This window comes from Anomaloglossus baeobatrachus, chromosome 2 (assembly GCF_048569485.1).
Source record: "Anomaloglossus baeobatrachus isolate aAnoBae1 chromosome 2, aAnoBae1.hap1, whole genome shotgun sequence".
In the NCBI taxonomy this organism is placed as follows: domain Eukaryota; kingdom Metazoa; phylum Chordata; class Amphibia; order Anura; family Aromobatidae; genus Anomaloglossus; species Anomaloglossus baeobatrachus.
Window position 1 is genome coordinate 87,672,574 of NC_134354.1, and position 23,405 is coordinate 87,695,978.

Here is a 23,405-nt window from a genome sequence, read left to right on the forward strand (position 1 = left end):
AAATAGTATAAAAAATAAAGCTTACCCTGTTCAGTTTTCTTCAAAGAGCCAATTTTATTTTCTTTGGTCCATATGAGAGCTTGTATTTGCATATCAGTTGGTGTTGTGAATGACGCCTTTCACTGTACCACATAATGTACTGAAAAACACAGAAATAACATTTCAAGTAAGGCCTCATTCAGCCGTCCGTGTTCCATCTGTAATTCTCATGGATAGAACATATTATACCTGATAAAGTCTATAGTGCTATTAACAGTTTCTTTCTTTGACCGTGTGTGCCTAAAAGTCACGGATCATCAAAATGACAAACGAATCTATTGGTTGCTTAAAGGGAACTCACCAGATCCCCCTATGCCTCCAACCCAGCAGCATTGATACCTGTAAGTCCAAATTCCCTCCCTAACCAGCTCTGTATAACGCTATTCACTAATGTGACTGTCAAAAATAAACACTTATAATCCTCGCTGTTCCAATGCTAATTAGGCCTTGACTAGTTGGAGAACCATTGTTTCCCCAGACTAGTCGGCCCTTTCTCCGTGGTTATCACACCCCTATGGGCATGAGAACATGATATCCATGAGCCAGCATCACGACCAGCTCCTGGAAATGTCGCGTATGCGCATGGCTTATTTCGGCCATGTCTGTGTACCTTTGAAGCAGGGTGGACGCTTCCCAGCTCCATTAGGTGCACTGCACGTGACTGAAAGTTCATAAGATGGATCACAATACATGTCTTCTGAACTTCTGGTCATGCGCAGTGCGCCTAACGGAGCCGGAAACATCTACCCTGCTTCAAAGGTGCACTGACGTGGCCAAAATGAGCTGCGCGCAAGTGCGAGGTTTCCATGAGCTAGTAGATACACAAGCTTGTGGAAATCATGTTATGACGCCCACAGGGGCATGATAACACGGAAAAAGGGCCGTCTAGTATGGGGAAACTGCCACTGTGACTAGTCACAGGCCTAATTCCTTATTAGCACAGGAGAGCGAGGCTTCTAAGTCGTTTTTATAAACATTGTTATTAGTGAATAGAGTTATACAGGGCGGGTTAGGGAGGGAATTTGGGCATAGAGCTATCAATGCTGCTGGGTTGGCGGGCAGAGGTGACCTGACAGGTTCCCTTCTAAAATCAGTTATAGCATGTGTATGACATCAGTGTACAATCCTTTATTAGCATTGGAATAGATAGGAGAAAGTTGTTAATATTTTATTTTTTTTTTTCATACGTGGAAATCATCGGTGAAACACTGATTAGTAAAAACTGAAAACACTGAGTCTGGCCAGCTTTTGCACATGTGAAAAATCAGAATGAGGTGTTAGATGAATTTGAAAGGGAAAGAAAAAAAGTAGAAAAACCGGATTCTTCAGGTCCGGAAGATTGCAGTAATAACACACGTTGTTTCATTTTGTCATCAATAATAATAATATTTATTATTATTTTACAATTTTAGTGGCTTAAAAAAAGATTAATTTGTCACCATTTTCCAAAATGTTATGGTGAAGAATCAACAAGTGGGACACAATTGTGAAGTTGAACGAAATTTATTGCTTATTTTAAATTTTTGTAAAAAATAAAAAAACTGAAAATTGGGGCGTGCAATATTATTCGTCCCCTTTTTAAGTTAATACTTTGTAGCGCCATCTTTTGCTACGATTACAGCTGCAAGTCGCTTTGGGTATGTGTCTATCAGTTTTATAAATCGAGAGACTGAACTTCTTGCCCATTCTTCCTTTGTAAACAGCTGGAGCTGAGTGAGGTTGGATGGAGAGCGTTTGTGAACAGCAGTTTTCAGATCTTTCCACAGATTCTCGATTGGATTCAGGTCTGGACTGTGATTTGGCCATTCTAACACCTGGATATGTTTATTTGTGAACCATTCCATTGTAGATTTTGCTTAATGTTTGGGATCATTGTCTTGTTGGAAGACAAATCTCCGTCCCAGTCTCAGGTCTTTTGCAGACTCCAACTGGTTTTCTTCTAGAATGGTTCTGTATTTGGCTCCATCCATCTTCCCATCAATCTTAACCATCTTCCCTGTCAGAAAATAGAAAAAGTAGTTCAGCTCACCCTTCCTAAAGTCCAGGTCAGGATCAGTGTTGGTGCACGGAGCTGCCCTGGCCTCAGGCAGAACACAGACAAGGAAACTAGAGTATGATCTCCAGCACTTCAAAGAAGGTTAAAAATATTTATTGAGGTTCTATTAAAAAAGATCCATCGATCATGAAAACAGTGAGGGGGGACACATTAAGAGAAATCCAACATGTTTCAGCTAGTAGAGCCTTATTCAAAGATAAGATAAGATAAGAACATCTTCCCTGTCACTGCTGAAGAAAAGCAGGCCCAAACCATGATGCTGCCACCACCATGTTTGACAGTGGGGATGGTGTGTTCAGGGTGATGAGCTGTGTTGCTTTTACGCCAAACATATCTTTTGGCATTGTGCCCAAATAGTTCAATTTTGGTTTCATCTGACCAGAGCACCTTCTTCCACATGTTTGGTGTGTCTCCCAGGTGGCTTGTGGCAAACTTTAAACAACACTTTTTATGGATATCTTTGAGAAATGGTTTTCTTCTTGCCACTCTTCCATAAAGGACAGATTTGTGCAGTGTACGACTGATTGTTGTCCTATGGACAGACTCTCCCACCTCAGCTGTAGATCTCTGCAGTTCATCCAGAGTGATCATGGGCCTCTTGGCTGCATCTCTGATCAGTCTTCTCCTTGTTTGAGATGAAATTTTTGAGGGACGGCCGGGTCTTGGTAGATTTGCAGTGGTATGATACTCCTTCCATTTCAATATGATCGCTTCCACAGTGCTCCTTGGGATGTTTAAAGTTGTGGAAATCTTTTTGTAACCAAATCTGGCTTTAAACTTCTCCACAACAGTATCACGGACCTGCCTGTTGTGTTCATTGGTCTTCATGATGCTATCTGTGCTTTACACAGAACACTGAGACTATCACAGAGCAGGTGCATTTATACAGAGTCTGGATTACACACAGGTGGCTTATATTTATCATCATCAGTCATTTAGGACAATATTGGATCATTCAGAGATCCTCAATGAACTCCTGGAGGGAGTTTGCTGCACTAAAAGTAAAGGAGCCGAATAATGCATGCCGCGATTTTCAGTTTTTTATTTTTTACAAAAATTTAAAATAAGCAATAAATTTCGTTCAACTTCACAATTGTGTCCACTTGTTGATTCTTCACCATAAAATTTAAATATTTATCTTTATGTTTGAAGCCTGAAATGTGGGAAAAGGTTGAAAAATTCACGGGGGCCGAATACTTTCACAAGGCACTGTATTTATTATATTTACTTATTTTTATCTGATAAATGTGGAACATATGATGTTTTACATTTTTTTGCATATTTTTTTACATTTGCTCTAAGTGTTAAAAGGAATCATCAGCAGGTTCTTGCCACCTAATCTAAGAGCAGCATAATGTAGGACAGAGACCCTGATTCCAGGGGTATGTTATTTACTGGGCTGCTTAGTGTAGTTTTGATAAAATCACTGTTTAATCAGCAGGAGATTATCTTTACAGCACTACTTGGCATGCTGCATGCAGTCCAGCATATTCATGAGCTCTGTACAACTGCTAGATCTGCACCAGAGAAAACAGTGATTTTATCAAAATGACAGTAAAAAGCTCAGTAAGTGACACATCGCTGGAATCAGGGTCTCTGTGTCTGCATTATGCTGCTCTCAGATGAGGGAGAGAAATCTGCTGACTGATTCCCTTTAAAAAAATTGTCTTTTCATAGATCAAGATAAAAAAAAACAAAAAAATTCTGTTTTTATTTATTTTTTAAAAATCACTTCATTTTTGGTCCCTTATGCGGTAAATTCAGATTTTGCAGCACTGGGCTCCAGTTTTGCAGAAAAATATCTAAACGTGGCCTAAGCAAGCATCTATATCGGCTGCTGTACAATTTTTTGATGCAATTTCTGTATATGAGATATATTGTATGTGTGTATAATATCGTATATCGTAGGAACTGTTTTGTAGGGCTAATGTTTCTATAAACTGCTGTACACCATTATTCTCTGCTGCTTCCCATTGTAATCCATTTATTTATTTCCTCCCTTTCTCCCAGAGAATTATGGAAATTTCTTCGGCTTTTATTTCTCTGCCAAGTCCAGGGCTGTTTATTTCCTCTCGCTAGATGAGTTTGCACAATGCCCTTGAGATCACATCAATTCCCTTTCATTTCTTCTGATTGCTTTAAATAAAAGTGTAAACACGACCCATCCCCGAGGCTCCGGCACAGAGCCTCTAAGACTACGCACACACGCAGAGAGCGGACTCTTTAAAGCACCCATGATGCCGTGGACATTTTATTTTCTAGCTTCCCTAAATTCTATACCTGGGTCTTTAAAATCTGGAGAAGATAAAAGGGTTATATGGCATTCTATGGGACTGAGACGGGTTACGGACGATTCCCAATGGCCCCAGTTAATTATTGCCTTTGCGCCTATTTTTTTATGTTTTTGTTTTTTGTATCAATCCATTATTCTATTTGTGACTTTAAGTCTGCTTCATCTGTGCTCACCTGTGTTTTTTGTTTGTTTTTTTTTTTATTGTTTTTTTTTCCGCTATGTGGTCAAAATCTAGTGATTTCAGATGTTTTTTCATTTGCTTCATCAGTTGACTTTTGTATGCAATGCCATCAGCTGATCATATTTATCCCAGAGATCCTCCTTTAGTAGGGACGAGAAAACCCAACTGATGGAGTTCTGGGTTCATTCCGGACACCTAGTGTCCGGGGCTCGAACTCGAACATTTATGCTGAATAAAGCTTGTTGAAAGGCTGCTGCGCAGCCATTCAAAAACAAGATACGTGGGGTCACCCCTATTATTGATAATCAGCCAAAGTAAAACACACAGCTGCTAGGCGCAGTCCCTGGGCTTTATGCTGGCTGACACTACACCACTGACATCAACCCCAGAAATATTACCCCGATTGCAACCGCACCAGGGAAATCGGGAGGAGCAGAGCAAAGTGCCAGAATTGGTGCATCTTCTGGGGTGGCTGTTGGCTGATATTGTTATCCTAGGAAGGGCCAAATATCCACGGACCTTCCCAGCCTGATATTACCAGCCCCCAGCTGTCTGCTATACCTTGGCTTATCAAAAATAGGGTGGACCGCTTGCCATTTTTTTTTTATAAATATTTACTCCCTATCCACATTTTATTTGCAAGACAATTGTTCTTCCCTTATCCCTGTTTTCTTTCCTTTTGTAGCCCCCCTAGCCCTTACTATGACCATTTTACAGCCCAAAAGATCGGGTCGTTGACTTGTATGGGGTTCAAGATCCGGGGTCAAGTCCGAGTATCAAATCAAACAAAAAGTCTGGGCCGACATGTACACTCCCTGCTCCTTAATATTGAGATGTTTATGTTCTGTCTTCTTCTGATGTGTTCCTAATAGGTTTTCTTCACTTCCTAGATCTTATAACCTGTCTGGAGAAGGCTAGCCGGTTTTCTGATCCTGAATACAGGTATCATCATTCATCGGGCCTATTGTATCTATCTGTGTCTTATATTGTTGTTACTAAAGAAAGTTTCCTTTGCTTGTGTAGAGCAGCAAGTTTGCATACATGTTTTTCCCCCCAGACCTCAGTGAATTAGCAGGTTTTTTTTCTTGCACCCTTTGGGAACATCATTTTTTTTTTCTTACTAAATGCATATAATTGAGGTTAAAAATCATTTTTGCAATTGGGCTTCATTAAATATTTTGCAATGATGGCCTTTTATAGCCTCTGCGTTGCTGTCTATTCAATTAAAGGGAACCCGTCACCAGGTCTTCCCCAAAACCACCTCTACACATCACTCCAGCAATCTGTGTACAATCTCCCTGCCCAACTGCAGATCCATCCAAGTACTTATTATATTTCATCCATGTCGTATGCTAATCTGCAAGGTTCGTTTTGTGTCTCAGGTCTGTGCTTGGTGCCTCCTTTCTCTTCCTGCAACCACCGTCCCTCCTGTCTTGATGAACATGGATGATGTCTCCTACGTCATCAACTCAGTGCTGCAAGTTTCAGGTCTGTGCTTTGCCCTCAAGTCTGTGCTTTGCCCTCACTGCAAAGTCCTGTAATGTACATGCACCTGCTTCACTTCTGGGTCATTGGCTCCCTCAGGAGGGTAGAGTGAAGCGTGCCTGAACATATCTGTGCTTCTACTGCAGGCTTGTGATTTTTAGTGCTGGGTGGATGACGACTGAGACATTCACCACATCCATCGAGACATAAGGGTGAAAGGAGGCACTGAGCACAGAGCTGTGACACCCATCAGATTATCATATGGCATGGATGAATTATAAAAGGTGTTTTGATAGATCTGCAAGCAATCGGGCTTATACACAGACTGCTGGAGTGATGTGTAACAAGGCTTAATGGTGGTTCTCAGTTTATGTGGGAGAAAACCTGGTGACCGGCTCCCTTTAACTCAATTCGTAAGTCAGCCAGCGATGATGCTCTGATGGGGGAGTTAGTAACGCTTGCCTCTTTTGTTGAGCTCTTAGGCTGTTTTCACACTACGTTTTTTTAACATGCGTCATGAACGTTTTTTTTTTTTTTTTTTGCTGTAAAAGTGGATCCTGTGTTTACAAAGAAAAACGCATGCAAATGAATGTGTTATTTTGCAGGATCCTGCCACTTGAAGTTTATGGGTGGGCATTGAAGTCATCTGATCGGAAGCGAGGGGAACTGAACGTGATAGACTGGGAGCTGGCATCTGACAGCTGCAGACGCTGGTAACCAAGGTAAACATTGGGTAACTAAGCGGAGTGCTTTGCTTGGATACCCGATATTTACCTTGGTTATGAGCGTTCGTAGCTGCTAGGAGCCGGGCTGCCTGCTCCCTGCACACGTAACCAAGGTAAACATCGGGTAACTAAGCAAATCGCTTTGCTTGGTTACCCGATATTTACTTTGGTTACGAGCGTCCGCCGCTCTCAGGCGGGGGAGGAGGGAGGGGGAGAGAGGGAAGGGGAGAGAGAGACTGATCACGCCAGGCTGGCTTCTGGGCATGCTCAGTAGAGCAAGCAGGATCCGGTCTATCAGCATGCCAGCGTGTTCACATGCGTTTGCGTGCAGTATAGTCAGGATCCAGTGAAAAACAGTATTTGGACGCAGCTCAAAAATCTACAAGTAGCGTTTTTGATAAAAGTTAAAAAACTGCAAGTTGCTGGATCCTCACTATAACGCACGCAAACGCATGTGAACGCATGTTGACACGAGTCCATTGCAAATGCATTGAAATGAAAACGCATTTGCACTGGATCCGTTTTTGCATTAAAAAAAGTTCATGACGCATGTTAAAAAAACGTAGTTTGAAAGCAGCCTTACCTGATTTCTGATCACAGACCACGTCAAGGCTGAATGTGCCAAGCAGGGCAAAAATTTTAATGTAACCAAATTACAAAAATGATTTTTAGCCCCAAATGTATGCATTTAAATAAAAAAAAAATTGTGCCCAATGGTAGACAACCCACTACATGCCAGTTGAATCCCCATAAGGAGAATACTGTAATTAATAGTGATGGGTGAATAGTAACTATTCATGTTCAGATTATTCGAAACGAATCCCAAAGTACTTTTCCGGTATTCGTCACAAATAACGAACCTAATGCAAGTCAGTGCAGAACCCAAGCATTTTTCTTGCCATGACGAATAGTGGAATAGTACTCTGTAAGCTTTATCTGACCAAGAATAGTTACTTTCCCCCCATCACTAATTATGCATTCTTCACGCTTCGGTTCAGTGGCCTGACCATGTTGGTCTGAACTGTGAATCTTCAGCAGCGCACTGACCTCACAAAGGGAAGATGCCAGGTGCTGGGCAAAGGTGTCCTCCTGAAGATTCATCCTGAGAACACCCCTGTAACTCAACTATGGGTCGCTGACCGTTTGGGATAATTTTAGTTTGCCGGGTCTTGCATCAAGGTGCCTGACGTGATTTTGTTGTTTGTTTTGTTTTTTTTTTTTCTATGTGCAGAAAATACTGTCCAGCCGGTTGTCTAACACCTTTTGGAGAAATCTCAGGAACTATCCCCGTCGGTTACCGTGATGTATGTACTTTTTGGTTTTCCCTTCTTCTTTTGCTCTGAATTGAATGAGTGATGAGCAACAGTACCAAAGAATGGCCCCTGCGCCGCGTATGGAGCTGTGGTGCTCTGATGCTTTACTCTGTGCACTTTCTTCCACTCTGGGGCCTCGTAGCATTGGCTGAATAGTTCAAGGTGCCGGTGCGTCAGATCCGCACCATCCTACAAATAGGTAATCGATGATCTAGTCCTAACAGACTTTTTGACTAGAAAGTACAGTGGAGCCTTGGTTTAAGAGTAATTAAGAGCGCACTCCCGGAACCAATTATGCTCATAATCCAAGGTCCCACTGTAAATCATTAAATGGGTTGCCCACTACTCACGCAACCTCTTCTCTTTTACCATATTCCCGGACACCCAACGTAACTAGATGGTGAGCACAGGGTGTGTGTGTCGCGGGCGGGGAGGATGCAGTCACTTCTGCGCTCTTGCTAACGCTCAGGTCCGGCGCTGCTGCGGCTGCTCGGTGGCTCAAGCGGTGGGCCGGATCCGGGGACTCGAGCGGCGCTCCTCGCCCGTGAGTGAAAGGGGGGTAGTTTGGTTTGGGGATTTGGTCCGTGATGCCACCCACGGGTTGTGGTGAAGTTGGGCATCATCGCTGCTGGTGACGGGGATCCCGGGAGCGATGGTAGGGAGCAGCTGGGATGTTGTTTTCCCCCTCCGTGGGTAGGGGTTGGTGGTCCGGGGGCCCGGTGAGGTGACGGGGAGGCAGGGTTGGCAAGGTGCAGGGTCGCCTGGACGGCGCAGCTCGGTGCCGGACGGCACGGTTGTACTCACTCAGCCACAAATGTACGCAAGTCTCTGGTAAACCAAACTGCTAGATGGACGGCTCCCGCAGCCGGCTGCTGTGACTTCTCCCGGACGGTTGGTGGTGGCTGCCTTTCCCTGCACCTTTGTATATGTTCGGTCCCGATGGATTCCCACCGGTAACCCGCTCCCCAGCGTGTATATGTGCCGGAGGACCCCTTTTGCCCGCAGGCTCTGGCCCTTGGAACTCTAGCCGTGGCGGTAGCTGTATTTCTTTTTGCTGGTCGGACGGTTGCCTTCAATCGGGTCTTGGCTGTTAGGAAACCCCTGGGGTTCCGGTCACTGACGGATTTGACCTCTAATGGCGACACCAAGCCTGGTCGGTGTCCGCAGGCCCTGCCTGTGTGTGCTGGATTCACTTCGCTCCCCGGTTCGGTACCGGTGGGCCACCGCCCGTCCCTGTTCCTACGGTTCCGCGTTGATTCGCCTCTCCTGCAGACGGCCACCACCGTCTGCCAACCTTGCTCTTGGTGCCCGGGCCACACACCTGGACACGGTCAGTTTACTCCTCACTTCTCACTTCACTCCTCTCTCTTACACTTCCCTAACTGAACTGCCTTCCTTTTCCCGCCTCCAGGACTGTGAACTCCTCGGTGGGTGGGGCCAACCACTAGGCTCCACCCCACCTGGTGTGGACATCAGCCCCTGGAGGGAGGCAACAAAGATTTTGTGTCTGGCTGATGTGCCTGTCTCGGGGTGGGGGTGTATGTTGTAGTACCTGTGACGACCTGGCTAGTCCAGGGCGCCACATGTGTATTTTATGTGTGGGAATATAGTAATTGATTGCCTGAGTCGTGGAATGTTTTATCGCCTGAATTATTAAACTATTAAAAGCCTTTGTTTTTCATTTCTTTTTGCCTGAAACTAATCAAAGCAATTAGTGTCTGGGTCGGGAGCTGTCAAGTATTATAAGCTTCCTCTCGATCATTCTTCCATTGTATGTATCTAGAGATGCCGAGCTCCGGGCCCTTCACACTTGCAGGCACTTTACACTCATTAAACTGATGGAATTACTCGCTGACTTTTGTGTTAAGCTCAAAATTTCACAGTTGAAAAGTTCATTGAGTTCATGATCATTGTGTGCTGTTATAGCATATACATGTAGTCCTAGATGCAATATCACAGTGCTGTATACCACCTACAGCATCAGCACGTAGCTATATAAACACCTTGTGGACCCACATTCTAGCTTCACTTTGCACAGGCCCCTGACATGTACTGGTCCTATTTCATGATCATTGTGGGGTTAGGTGGCTTTTTCTGCATTATTGGATTTATTTCTATTCAATACTGACGATTTTCCACACGGTCCCAAGGTCTGCATTGCAGAAAGTCACAGTTTACATTATTCTGCTCTGGTTTGTGGACCACACTGATGCGTGCCAGGTAACTGTTCCTCCAGCAGCTCCCGGACATGACGAGCACACTGAGCCAGTTAAGGCCACAATTTGCAGACACGACTATCCCAATTTCCATAACGGCTGTCTGAACCTGGCTATAAGTTGTATTGGCTGCAAAGGCCCCGCTGCTTCTTTTACATTTTGATTCCAATTCCTTTATCAAGTAGTAGTCTGACAAAACCTTATGAAAAATTTTTTGTATGAACATACAGTTGAAAACAGAAGTTTACATACACTATGTAAAAGACACATCTGCATGTTTTTCTCACTATCTGACATTAAATCAGAATAAACCTTTCCCGTTTTAGGTCAATTAGGAACCAAAATTATTTATATTTGCCAAATGCCTGAGTAATGCAAGAGAGAGAATGTTTTAAGGCCTTTTTATTACTTTCTGCAAAGTCAAAAGTTAACATACATTTCATTAGTATTTGGTAGCATTGCCCTTAAACTGTGTGACTTGGATCAAATGTTTTGGATATCCTTCCACAAGCGTCTCACAATAGTTGGCAGGAACTTGGGTCCATTCCTCCTGACAGAACTGGTGTAACTAAGCCATGCTCACACTGGCCTTTTTAGCTTTGCCCATAAATTTTCAATAGGATTGAGATCAGGGCTTTATGATGGCCATCGCAAATAATTGACTTTGTTATTCTTAAGTCACTTTGTAACCAGTTTGGCAGTATGCTTCTGGTCATTGTCCATTTGGAAGACCATTTCCACCCAAGCTTTACGTTCCTAGCTGATGTCTTCAGATGCTGCTTCAGTATTGCCACATAATTTTCTTTTCTCATGATTCCTTCTATTTTGTGAAGTGCACCAGTCCCTCCTGCAGCAAAACAACCCCACAATATGATCCTGCCACCCCCGTGTATCACAGTTGGGATGGTGTTCTTAGGTTTCAAAGCTATTCCCTTTTTCCTCCAAACGTAGCAATGGTCATTATGGCCAAACGGATCAATTTTAGTGTCCTCAGACCACAGGACGTCTCCAAAAATTAAAGTTGCTGTGTGCATTTGCAAACATTTATCTGTTTTTTTTTTTTTATGTGTGGGGGGGGGGGGCTAATGGCGTCTTCTTGGCAGAGTGACCTTTTAGCCCATGTTGATACAGTACTTGTGTCACTCTGGATAACACAATCTTACTAACTTCCACCAGCATCTTCACAAGGTCTTTTGCTTTTGTTCTTGGGTTGATATGCACGTGTGACCAAGCCACATTCATCTCTGGTCCACAGAATCCGTCTCCTTCCTAAGCGGCATGGTGGCTGGACATTTCCATCTTGTGTGTACTTGTGTATAACTGTTTGTACAGATGAATGAGGCACCTTTAGGTATCTGGAAATTGCACAAAGGGTGAACCAGACTTGTGTAAGTGTGTGTTTCAGGTGTGCATTAAAAATACATCCACAAGTGTGTGTCTAATTAACTCAGATGTTGCCAATAAACTTATCAGAAGCTTCCAAAGACAGGACATCATCAAATGGGTTGTCCTATATTCTTTAAAGGCATAGTACTTAGTGTATGTAAACTTTTGACTTTGCAGAAAGTAATAAAAATGCCTTTTTCTCTTTCTCTTCTGGTATTTGGCAAATATAAATAATTTGGTTTCTAATTGACCTAAAACGGGAAAGGTTTATTCTGATTTTGTCAGATAGTGAGAAAAACATGCAGATGTGTGTCTTTAGATGCTGCATGTAAACTTCTGGTTTCAACTGTATTTCTATGTAATTTTTATATTTTAAGTATTAATGTAACTAATATTAATTACAATTATTTTTCAGTCATCATTGCTGTGCATGGCGGGGATTCATGCAGGGGTGGTATCTAATACCTTTGGAGGACCAATAAGCGTTGTCATTAGTAATGGCATTGCATATTATGACACTGCTCAGGCAAATAATGTAACATCAAAAGTGTGAGTATCCTAAACTTCTTCCCGTTGTTTTTTTCTTTCCATGTGGAGTTCCTTAGCAATGCTCTGTAACTAATGCTGTAATACACTGTATTCCTGTATGAGTGACTAGTTCCTGTCCCTGACCTGCAGGAGCGCTGCTGGGGAAATAATAAGGTAGAATAACTAGTGGGTAACATCAGTTCATCTGGATTATTGAAAAGTCCGATTACATTTTTAACCCCTTCAGCCCCGGGGCACTTTCCGTTTTTGCGTTTTTGTTTTTTGCTCCCCTTCTTCCGAGAGCCGTAACTTTTTTATTTTTCCGTCAATCTTGCCATATGAGGGCTTGTTTTTTGCGGGACAAGTTGTACTTTTAAATGAAATCATAAGTTTTACCATATGGTGTACTGGAAAGCAGCAAAAAAATTCCAAGTGTGGAAAAATTGCAAAAAAAGTGTGATGGCACAATAGTTTTTGGGATGTTTTATTCACGGTGTTCACTATATGGTAAAACTGATGTGTGGGTATGATACCTGAGGTCGGTGCGAGTTTGTAGACACCAAACATGTATAGGTTTACTTGTATCTAAGGGGTTAAAAAAAATTCACAAGTTTGTCCAATAAAAGTGGCGCACGTTTTGCGCCATTTTCCGAAACACGTAGCGTTCTTATTTTTTGGGATCTATGGCTCAGTGACGGCTTATTTTTTGCGTCTCGAGCTGATGTTTCTAATGGTAGCATTTTTGCGCAGATGCTACGTTTTGATCGCCTGTTATTGCATTTTGCGTAAAACTTGCGGCGACCAAAAAACGTAATTTTGGCGTTTGGAATTTTTTTGCCACTACGCCGTTTACCAATCAGATTAATTGATTTTATATTTTGATAGATCGGGCATTTCTGAACGCGGCGATACCAAATATGTGTATATTTATTTATTTTTTAACCCTTTAATTTTCAATGGGGGGAAAGGGGGGTGATTTGAACTTTTAGGTTTTTTTTTTTTTTTTTTAATTTTTTAAAACTTTTTTTTTACTTTTTTTATTTTATTTTACTAGTCCCCCTAGGGGGCTATAGCAATCAGCAATCCGATCGCTATCTGCTGATCACAGCTATACCGCTGTAATCAGCAGATTCAGTCACTTTCTTTCTTCCTCTGCTCCGTGCCGAGGAAGAATGAAAGTGAAACTTCGTAGCACCAGGCGTCATCACATGACCCTGTGCTACGATGGCAACCACCGAACGTCACGTGATCACACACGTGACGTCCGGAGGGGGCGGCGGTAAGTAAAAAAGATGGCCGCGCGCATGTAGATCTCGCTGCCAGACTTTGGCAGCGAGATCTAAGGGGTTAATGTTCCGGGTGGAATGCGATTCCACTCGGAACATGTAGGCACACATGTCAGCTGTTGAAAACAGCTGATATGTGTGCCGATCCACGCCGCCTGCCCGCGGCAGGGGGCGGGGCTTACCGGGACACGATCCATGACGGAAAGATCCGTCCATGGTCGTGAAGGGGTTAAAGCCTAAGTAAAATGATAAAAGGGGTTTTCCCAAAATAACAATGTAAGGCTCTGTGCGCACTAGACCTTTTTACCCGCGGATTTACCCGCGGATTTGCCGCGGAAATTTCTTGAGAAATGTCTGCAATCTTTGTGCAGACATTTCCCAGCAATTTCTATGAAAAAAAAAAATAGCTGTGCGCACTTGTGCGGATTTTTCTCAAGAAATTTCCTTGAGAAGAATTTCTCGAGAAACTTTCTTGAGAAAATGAACATGTCCATTATTTCCGCAGGTACCCTGCGGATTTCGGCAGTACAGCCTGCAAAAATCCGCAGGGAACCACCCGCGGGAAAATCGCGGCAATTTCGCGGCAAATCCGCATGCGGATTTGGTGCGGATTTTTTCCGGAGGTCCGGAAATCTTTCACTCCCAGAAGTTTCTCAAGAAATTTTCTTGAGAAACTTCACATTTCTAGTGCGCACATAGCCTTAGGATGCCCCCCTCCAGGCTCTATTTTCTTTTCAGTTGCCATTGGAACTGTTCGGTAATTCCAGTGGTCCTTCTCGATCCTGCACAGTGCAGTCTGTCAGTTAGTTGGTGGCTAGCATATCTGTACTGTGTCTACAATGGAGCTTCTACGGTGAGGCATGATGTCACCTGAAGGAACAGAGCCTCCTTCATTATAGTGCACAGCTCATAGCAGGAAGTGGTGATGTGCTGGTAACTAAGAGGAGCGATGTACTGCAGGATGGGATGTATGCAGGGGCTGAGAGGAGAGAGATGCTGCAGGATTAGATATATGCAGGAGGCTGAGAGGAGAGCTATTTTACAGGATGGGGATGTATGCAGGGGCTGATCGGAGAGATATACTGCAGGATGGGATGTATGCAGGGGCTGATCGGAGAGATATACTGCAGGATGGGATGTATGCAGGGGCTGAGAGGAGAGATATACTGCAGGATGGGATGTATGCAGGGGCTGAGAGGAGAGAGATGCTGCAGGAGTGGATATATGCAGGGGGCTGAGAGGAGAGAAATACTACATGATGGGATATATGTAGGGTGCTGAGAGGAGAGAAATACTACATGATGGGATATATGTAGGGTGCTGAGAGGAGAGCTATGTTACAGGATGGGGATGTATGCAGGGGCTTAGAGGAGAGAGATACTGCAGGATGGGATGTATGCAGGGGCTGAGAGGAGAGCTATGTTACAGGATGGGGATGTATGCAGGGGCTTAGAGGAGAGATATACTGCAGGATGGGATGGATGCAGAGGGCTTAGAGGAGAGATGCTGCTGGATGTGCAGTATACAGGTTGACAAAGGAGAGACATACTGCAGGCTAGGTCGTATACAGGTTGATAGAAATATAGGCTGGGCTGTATGCAGGGGAAAAAAAGGTAATGTGTACTGCACACTGTACTATGTAAAGAGGACAGAAGGAAGATACTGGATATACTTCATTATGGTGGGGCAGTGTATAGTAGAGCTGATATTGGTTGAACTTTGTTGCCTGCTGTTCAGTCTTTAGTGATTTAAAAGTACAAATACTGCTTTATTGATGCATATGAGAGAGCATTATCTTCTGCTGTGTGCCTCACCAGAGCAGAAATTGCAGTCTCACATCACTAAGGCTGCTTTCACACTACGTTTTTTAGCATGCGTCATGAGCGTTTTTTTGCTGCAAAAGCGGATCCTGTTTTTGCAAAGAAAAACGCATTCAAACGCATGTGTTATTTTGCAGGATCCTGTCACTTGAAGTTTATGGGCGGGCATTGGAGTCATGTGATCGGGAGTGAGGGGAACTGAGCATGATAGACTGGGAGCCGGCATCTGACAGCTGCGGTAAGCTGTAACCAAGGTAAATATCAGGTAACTAAGAGAAGTGCTTTGCTTGAATACCCGATATTTACCTTGGTTACGAGCCCGCAGCTGCTAGGAGCCGGCTCCCTGCACACGTAACCAAGGTAAACATCGGGTAACTAAGAAGCGCTTTGCTTGGTTACCTGATATTTACCTTGGTTACGAGCGTCCGCCGCTCTCAGGCGGGGGAGAGAGAGGGAGGTGGAGAGAGAGAGAGAGGGAGGGGGAGAGAGGGACTGATCACTCCAGGCTGGTTTCTGGGCATGCTCAGTAGAGCAAGCAGGATCCTGTCTATCAGCATGACCGCGTTCACATGCGTTTGTGTACATGTGAGGATCCAGCGATTTTGCAATATTTAGACGCAGCTCAAAAACGCTACAAGTAGCGTTTTTGAAAAAAGTTAAAAAACTGCAAGTCGCTGGATCCTCACTATAACGCACGCAAACGCAGGTGAACGCATGTTGGCGCGAGTCCATTGTAAATGCATTGAAATGAAAATGTATTTGCACTGGATCCGTTTTTGCGTTAAAAAAACGTTCATGACGCATGTTAAAAAAAACGTAGTGTGAAAGCAGCCTTATCAGTCTGCAGCGGGCAACAAACACAACTCTGCACTGCCATTGTGGAGGAAGCCACGAAAGTTAAGCTCTGGTAGAACCAGCTAATAGTGTATAATAGTGCAGCAATGCTGATGTAGATGGCAGAAGATCAAGTTCGTCAGGCAGATTACTGTACCGTACAGAGTAGAGAGTACGCTGATGTAAAAAGTGCATTCTAAATTTAGCTCTTAGCTTGATAAGTCAGAGAGGTGGAGCCTAGTGAGGAGCACACGGGAGAGGGAGGGATCTGCAGCACTGAAGAGAAGTAAGTGCTGCAGGAGGAAAAGTAGTTTGAGCAGATAAGAATAGCATCACTCATTATGCTATGTAAAGCTGGATGCACAGAGGTGAGATAAAGGTAGCAGAAAGAAACTTTGTTGGCCTTAGTGTGTATATTAACAATAAGCATGAATTTAATGTTTTCTGAAAAATAATCCACTTCTGGGAATAACCCTTTTAAAGGGGTTTTCAGAGCTTAAATATTTATAATCTTTCCTTTTGTTTCTTAAAGGGGTTCTTTGTCATCTACACTTTTCACATTCAAGACTGGTGGTATGTATTTTATATATTACTAGAGATGTGTGTGTGTATATATGTATATATATATATATGTGTATATATATATATATCTGTTCCAAATGATGTAACCTGTTAGAATGTAGTAAAATTATTGTAGTCCACGTCGGTGTTCATTAGCACACCACTCCTCTGCCTGCTGGCTTCCTGCATAACTGGGAGTGGTGCTCTCCTGATTAGCAGTATGGACCAGCAGACTCAACTTTGCCTTTATAACATCAGACGAGACTAACATAGAAGCTATGTACTAGTGACTGGGGGACTAGTCAGTGGAGTGGAGGGGGGGGGCTATTGATTTCCTCTGATTAATTAGCCCACAAATAATATAAGCCCATGCAAATATTGCGCATGTGCATAAAAAGGCCAGCTGTACATCCCCAGCTTCATAAGCGCACTATGCATGGCCAAAGAGTTAGTGGTGACGCCGGACTCGGACAAACGTGGACGAGTTCCACACTTCCTGGCTGAAAGCTTCAATGTAATTATAGTTATCTTTGATGGTTTGTGTTTCTTATTGGTGGTTGTAAGAGCCCCGTTATGTTTTTATCCGTTGAGTGTGGCGTTTCTCCGTGCCTGTCTGTATCCGATGTTGGTGCCTATCTTGTGCATTCTTGAGGACGAGTCACCACCGAAGCATCACAAGTGTGAGTCCGAGCTAGTTTCGCCTCAGCAGTGTCTCCATGTGCCCAATGAAGCCTCAATGGGTGAATGTGTTTTTGCATCGCTTCATTTGCCATTTGTAGTTAACATCGATTAGAATACAGGTACTTTGCAAAATTGAAAATGTGGTATTATCAACATTTTCTTGCAACGTTTTGGAATTTGGAAGTTTTAAGAGGAGGAATGTGGGACTGTTCTTTCCGTTATGTACATTAGAACTGTAATTTGTTTTTTTTGTATTTTTTTTTTGTTTTTTTTTAAAAAAAACATCTCTTGATTTTTTGTAGGCTGCTATGGATTTCTAGGAATGGAAAATGGGGCTATTCCTGATTCCCAAATAACGGCCTCATCTGTTCTGGAATGGACAGACCATGCCGGTCAGATCAATATATGGAAGCCGGAGAGAGCCAGACTGAAAAAACTGGGGCCCTCCTGGGGCGCATCATTCAACGATGAGCACCAGTGGCTGCAGATCGATCTGAACAAGCTGACCAAAGTCTCAGGTCTGTATGAAGTGTTATACTTTGTTGGAAATGTTTACTTTCTCTGACCAGACAAGCCTTATAGATTTCAATACGGATGCATTAGCAGAAATAGGAGCAAACTGTCAGTGGCGTACTCCTCTCTCCCCAATGGAAACCACATGAACACACGAAAAGCTGACCGTTCCAAGTATAGGAGAGCAAGCTATGGGCCAAATTAATGTTAAGCCGACAGCTATTTAACCTGCATTGGCTCCTTATAGTGGTTGTCCAGTGTTAAAAAAAATAAATAAAAATAGGGTAACAGGTGAAAATGTGCAAACATTTTTTTTATAAGTTTTGCCAAATCCATCATATATATACGAATGCTGCAGCCAATCACTGGTCTCAGCAGGCACTGTTGTATAGAGGGCTAGCGTCCTCAGAGGCCAGTGATCATCCCTGTAGGAGCAGGGAGACATTGAATAAGTAAATGATACTTAACACGGCGGCTCAGTGGTTAGCACTGAAGTCTTGCAGTGCTGGGGTCCTGGTTTCAAATCCCACCAAGGACAACATCTGCAAGGAGTTTGTATGTTCTCCCCGTGTTTGCGTGGGTTTCCTCCGGTTCTCCGGTTTCCTCCCACACTCCAAAGACATTCTGATAGGCACCTTAGATTGTGAGCCCCAATGGGGACAGTGTTGCCAATGTATGTAAAGTGCTGTGGAATTAATAGCGCTATATAAATGAATAAATATTATTAATATTTTATTGTTTTACCACCTTTTCAGTTGTTACCCTAACTTTTAAAAATCCCACACAATCACTTTAAGATAAAGGAGTTGTCCACTAATTGGATGCTTTTAAATGCCAGAGTTCGCTTAGTAAAATGAAATAAACTTTTCCTCACCACACGCATTGGTGTCCCGGCATGCACGTGACATGAATACTGCAGTTCATCAGTAGGTGCTGATCTTCTGCAGCCTTAACTGTTTCGTCACAGTGGGTGTCCTCTGACTGAATACTGATGAGCAGCAGCCAACTAGAGACTATTGATTGCCTGTCCTAATCACGTGACATAATGTGCCAGGAGAGACGGTGCTGAAAAGGTTGGAGCAGTGCCGGTGTAGGAAGTGAATATGATCTGTTCTTATTTTACCCGGGGTACTTTGGTATTCAAGATGAGGGGGTTCAAGCAATGGACAACTCCTTTGAATTGCCTATATGCCTTTGTAACGCTCATTACCTGCACTTTTGATATTTAGAAGACGACCTATACGCAGTGTATCAGAGATTGATGCTGATTAGTGATGAGTGAGCACTACCATGCTAAGGTACTCGTAACTAGTGATGTGTGAGCACTATCATGCTCAGGTGCTCAGTACTTGTAACTAGTGATGAGCCGGCATTACCATGTTGTGTTGCTGGGTACTGGTAACTAGTGATGATGAGAGGGCACTACCATACTTAGGTGCTCGGTACTGGTAACTAGTGATGAGTGAGCACTACCATGCTCTGTACTTGTAACAAGCAGTCGGACACTTGGACAGGCTTGACTTGTGTGCCGAGTATAATGGAAGTCAATGGGGAACGCAAGCATTTTTCCAGAAGATTATACTCTGAATAAAGGTGAAGCCCATCCGAGCACCCAGGCATGGTAGTGCTCACTCATCACTAATGCTGATACAAGAGCACTTCCCGGCAGGGTGGTTTATCTCCTGTGTTGGGAAGGAGACTGCATTTTGGTAAGGGGAGGCAGAAGGACACACAGACTCTGCGGCTCATGATGGCATAGTGCACACTATAAGCCTCGACATGTATGTGAAATCTAATTCTAACCTGTGAAATTGTTCCCTTGGCTAGGTATCATAACCGCTGGATCCACCATGTCCGCTTACAATTACTATGTTACATCATACAGAATCGAGCACAGTGAAGACGGCCTGAAATGGACGGTTTACAGAGAGACCAATCTGGACAGGGACAAGGTAAATGTTTCCCAGTCTATAGAGATTCCAGAAAGTACAACCCAATGCAGAAAAGCTAAATCCTAAATTTCCTGTTAATCAATGTATAAAATAGATTAATGGCAGTGATTTTATAGCTTGTAATAGAGCACTAACTTATTATTTACGTTTCTTGTATGTCACCTTTGTACACTATTGGATATTGAATGGCGCATAGAGGGTGAATAATATCCGGTTTCATTCATAATCTGCATTTTATAAAATGTCCATTGTAAAAGGGCGCACGCAGCATTGTATTAGGGCGGCTCCACAAATTGCAGATGTGTCTGGCTCCGTGCAGCTCTGCTCTCGTCCACATCGTCCATTGCATCCATTATATCAAATCAAACAGAAGACAATAGTGTATGCTCCAATTTTCCTCACATTGTCTGTGCTCTAGCACACTGACCTACACTAATCAATCCGCTGTTCGTGCGCTCATAAACAGCACTGTGATTATAAGTATGGTCCTCTGAACATCGTCCCCCAAACAAAAGAATTGGCCGATTGAATTCCAACGTGCCAGACATAATCTGTAGGGGACAATCTGATGGCCCCAGCTCATATTAGAGGTTGGCTGATGTCACTAAACTCTTTTGGTTAAGCCTACTTTCATCAAATATATATATATATATATATATATATATATATATATATATATATATATATATATATATATATATATATATATATATATATATATATATATATATATATATATATATATATATACCCTGTTTAATCTATCATACAGTTCCAAAAAAGATGTGAACCTTTGTTAATTAGTGCAAATTTTTCAGTTCTTTACAAAAGTGTGTGGCTCACAGGTTCCTCGGGGGCGTTACTTTAGCCGCCTTTGCTTTATTATACTGCAGGTGAAACCTTTTTTTTTTTTTTTTTTTAACAACTAAAAAGTAGAGCACAACATGAAAAAAAAAAAACCGTCTGGCAGATTTAATGAAACAAGAAATATAATACTGAAAGAAGCAGCAGAAATAGAAAGGGCAAAAACTGTCCACTTTTGACCTGGTGGCTTATTCTCTTCTCTTTCCTGATTTCTTCAATTTAATAATGATTTTTTCTTTAAGGTTTCTGAATTCTTTATTCACATTTGCTTAAGGTGTATTCCCATATTGTAGATTTCTGGACTATCTATTGGATATGCCATTAATATGAAGGAGATATGGATCCCCAAATAGAACTTTCTTCTATCTCACGACCGGGGCACTTACTATGAGTCTTATTGAAATTTGCATTTCAAATACTAATTTGCTTTTTCAGAATACAGGGTTCTATGTGATCTGTATATCTGAACGAGCCTTATGGCTGTACTTATAATTTCCATCTAAAATGTATAATTAGTCAAACAAAAGACCACATTCATTATTGCTTTTGTACCTTTTTTATCTTTTTAATTTATTTGCGCAACTTTCTTTTAATTTGTGCATTGTTAAACTAATCTATAACTATTCTATGTTTTTGCTATGAGATTTTTTTATTTTTTTTTTTAAAGGGGTATTGGGTGCATTGTGCTCAGTTGTTTTTCACATTTTTTGCAGCCAATTGCGACCTATTAACCCCTTCACCCCTCGGCCACTAAAACACCCTAATGACCGGGCCATTTTTTGCAATTCTGACCAGTGTCACTTTGACAGGTTATAACCCTGGAACGCTTCAACAGATCCTGGTGATTCTGAGATTGTTTTTTCGTGACATATTGTACTCCATGTCAGTGGTAAATTTAGGCCGATATTTTTTGTGTTTATTTGTGAAAATTTAGGAAATTTTGCGAAAATTTCGCAATTTTCAAACTTTGAAAATGTATGCCTATAAATCTGAGAGATATGTCACACAAAATAGTTAATAAATACAATTTCCCACATGTATACTTTACATCAGCGCAATTTTCGAAACAAATTTTTTTTTCATTAGAAAGTTAGAAGGGGTCAAAGTTCATCAGCAATTTCTCATTTTTCCAACAAAATTTAGAAAAGAATTTTTTTTAGGGCCCACATCACATTTGAGGTGACTTTGAGAGGCCGAAGTGACAGAAAATACCCAAAAGTGACCCCATTCTAAAATCTGCACCCTTCAAGCTACTCAAAACCACATCCAAGAAGTTTATTAACCCTTTAGGTGCTTCACAGCAACCAAAGCAATGTGGAAGGAAAAAATGAAAATTTTACTTTTAACACAAAAATGTTACTTTAGCCATAAACTTTTCATTTTCACAAGGGAGAAAAGAGAAAGTGCACCATACTATTTATTGTGCATTGTCTCCTGAGTACGCTGATACCCCATATGTGGTAAAAATCAATTGTTTGGGCACACGGCAGGACTCGGAAGGCAAGGAGCGCCATTTGAATTTTTGACTGCAAAATTAGCTGCACTCATTAGCGGACACCATGTCGGGTTTGAAGACCCCCTGAGGTGCCTAAACAATGGAGCTACCCTACAAGTGACCCCATTTTGGAAACTAGAGCCCTCAAATAATTTTTCTATATGTTTGGTGAGCACTTTTAACCCCTGGGGGCTTCACAGAGGTTTATAGCGTTGAGCCGTGAAAAGAAAAACATTTTTTTTTTACCACAAAACTGTTGCTTCAACTAGGTAGCTTTTTTTTCCACAAGGGTATCAGTAAAAAATGCACCATAAAATGTATTGTGCATTTTCTCCTGAGTACGCAGATACCTCATATGTGGTGGAAATCAAATGTTTGGGCGCACGGGAGGGCTCGGAAGGCAAAGAGCGCTATTTGAATTTTTGAGTGCAAAATAAGCTGCACTCATTAGCGGACGCCATGTCGGGTTTGAAGACCCCATGAGGTACCTAAACAATGGAGCTCCCCCAAAAGTGACCTCATTTTGGAAACTAGAGCCCTCAAATAATTTTTCTAGATGTTTGGTGTGCACTTTGAACACCTGGGGGCTTCACAGAAGTTTATAACGTTGAGCCGTGAAAAGAAAAAAGGAAAATTTTTATCACTAAACTGTTGCTTCAACTAGGTAGCTTTTTTTTTCACAAGGGTATAAGGAAAAAATGTACCAGGAAATTTATAGTGCATTTTTTCCTGAGTACGACGATACCTCATATGTGGTGGAAAGTAATTGTGTGGGCGCATGGCGGGGCTCATAAGAAAAAGAGCGCCATTTGACAGCAAAATTGGTTGGAATCATTAGCTGACGTAATGTTGCATTTGGAGACCCCCTGAGGTGCCTAAACAATGCAGCTACCCCACAAGTGACCCCATTTTGGAAACTAGACCCCTCAAGGACTTTATCTAGATGTTTAGTGTGCCCCAAGGGGCTCCACAGAAGTTGATAATGTTGAGCCATGAATACAATTTTTTTTTTTCACCACAAAACTGTTACTTGAACCACGTAGCTTTTTTTTCCACAAGGGTATCAGAAAAAAATGTACCATAAAACGTATTGTGCAATTTCTCCTGAGTACGACGATACCTCATATGTGGTGGAAAGTAATTGTTTGGGCGCATGGCGGGGCTCAGAAGAGAAGGC

The 23,405-nt window shown here is 42.5% G+C and overlaps 1 protein-coding gene across 1 annotated transcript in view; it reads left to right on the forward strand.

Moving 5' to 3' along the window:
* The window catches only part of DCBLD2 (discoidin, CUB and LCCL domain containing 2), a 135,200-nt gene that overhangs the window by 67,449 nt on the left and 44,346 nt on the right, over positions 1 to 23,405 (forward strand). Inside the window, exons 4-9 of the mRNA XM_075335143.1 lie at positions 5,460 to 5,511; positions 8,011 to 8,083; positions 12,110 to 12,243; positions 16,695 to 16,735; positions 17,707 to 17,922; positions 19,745 to 19,869. Coding sequence (XP_075191258.1) covers positions 5,460 to 5,511; positions 8,011 to 8,083; positions 12,110 to 12,243; positions 16,695 to 16,735; positions 17,707 to 17,922; positions 19,745 to 19,869 — 641 coding nt within the window. The remainder of the gene's footprint in view (positions 1 to 5,459; positions 5,512 to 8,010; positions 8,084 to 12,109; positions 12,244 to 16,694; positions 16,736 to 17,706; positions 17,923 to 19,744; positions 19,870 to 23,405) is intronic.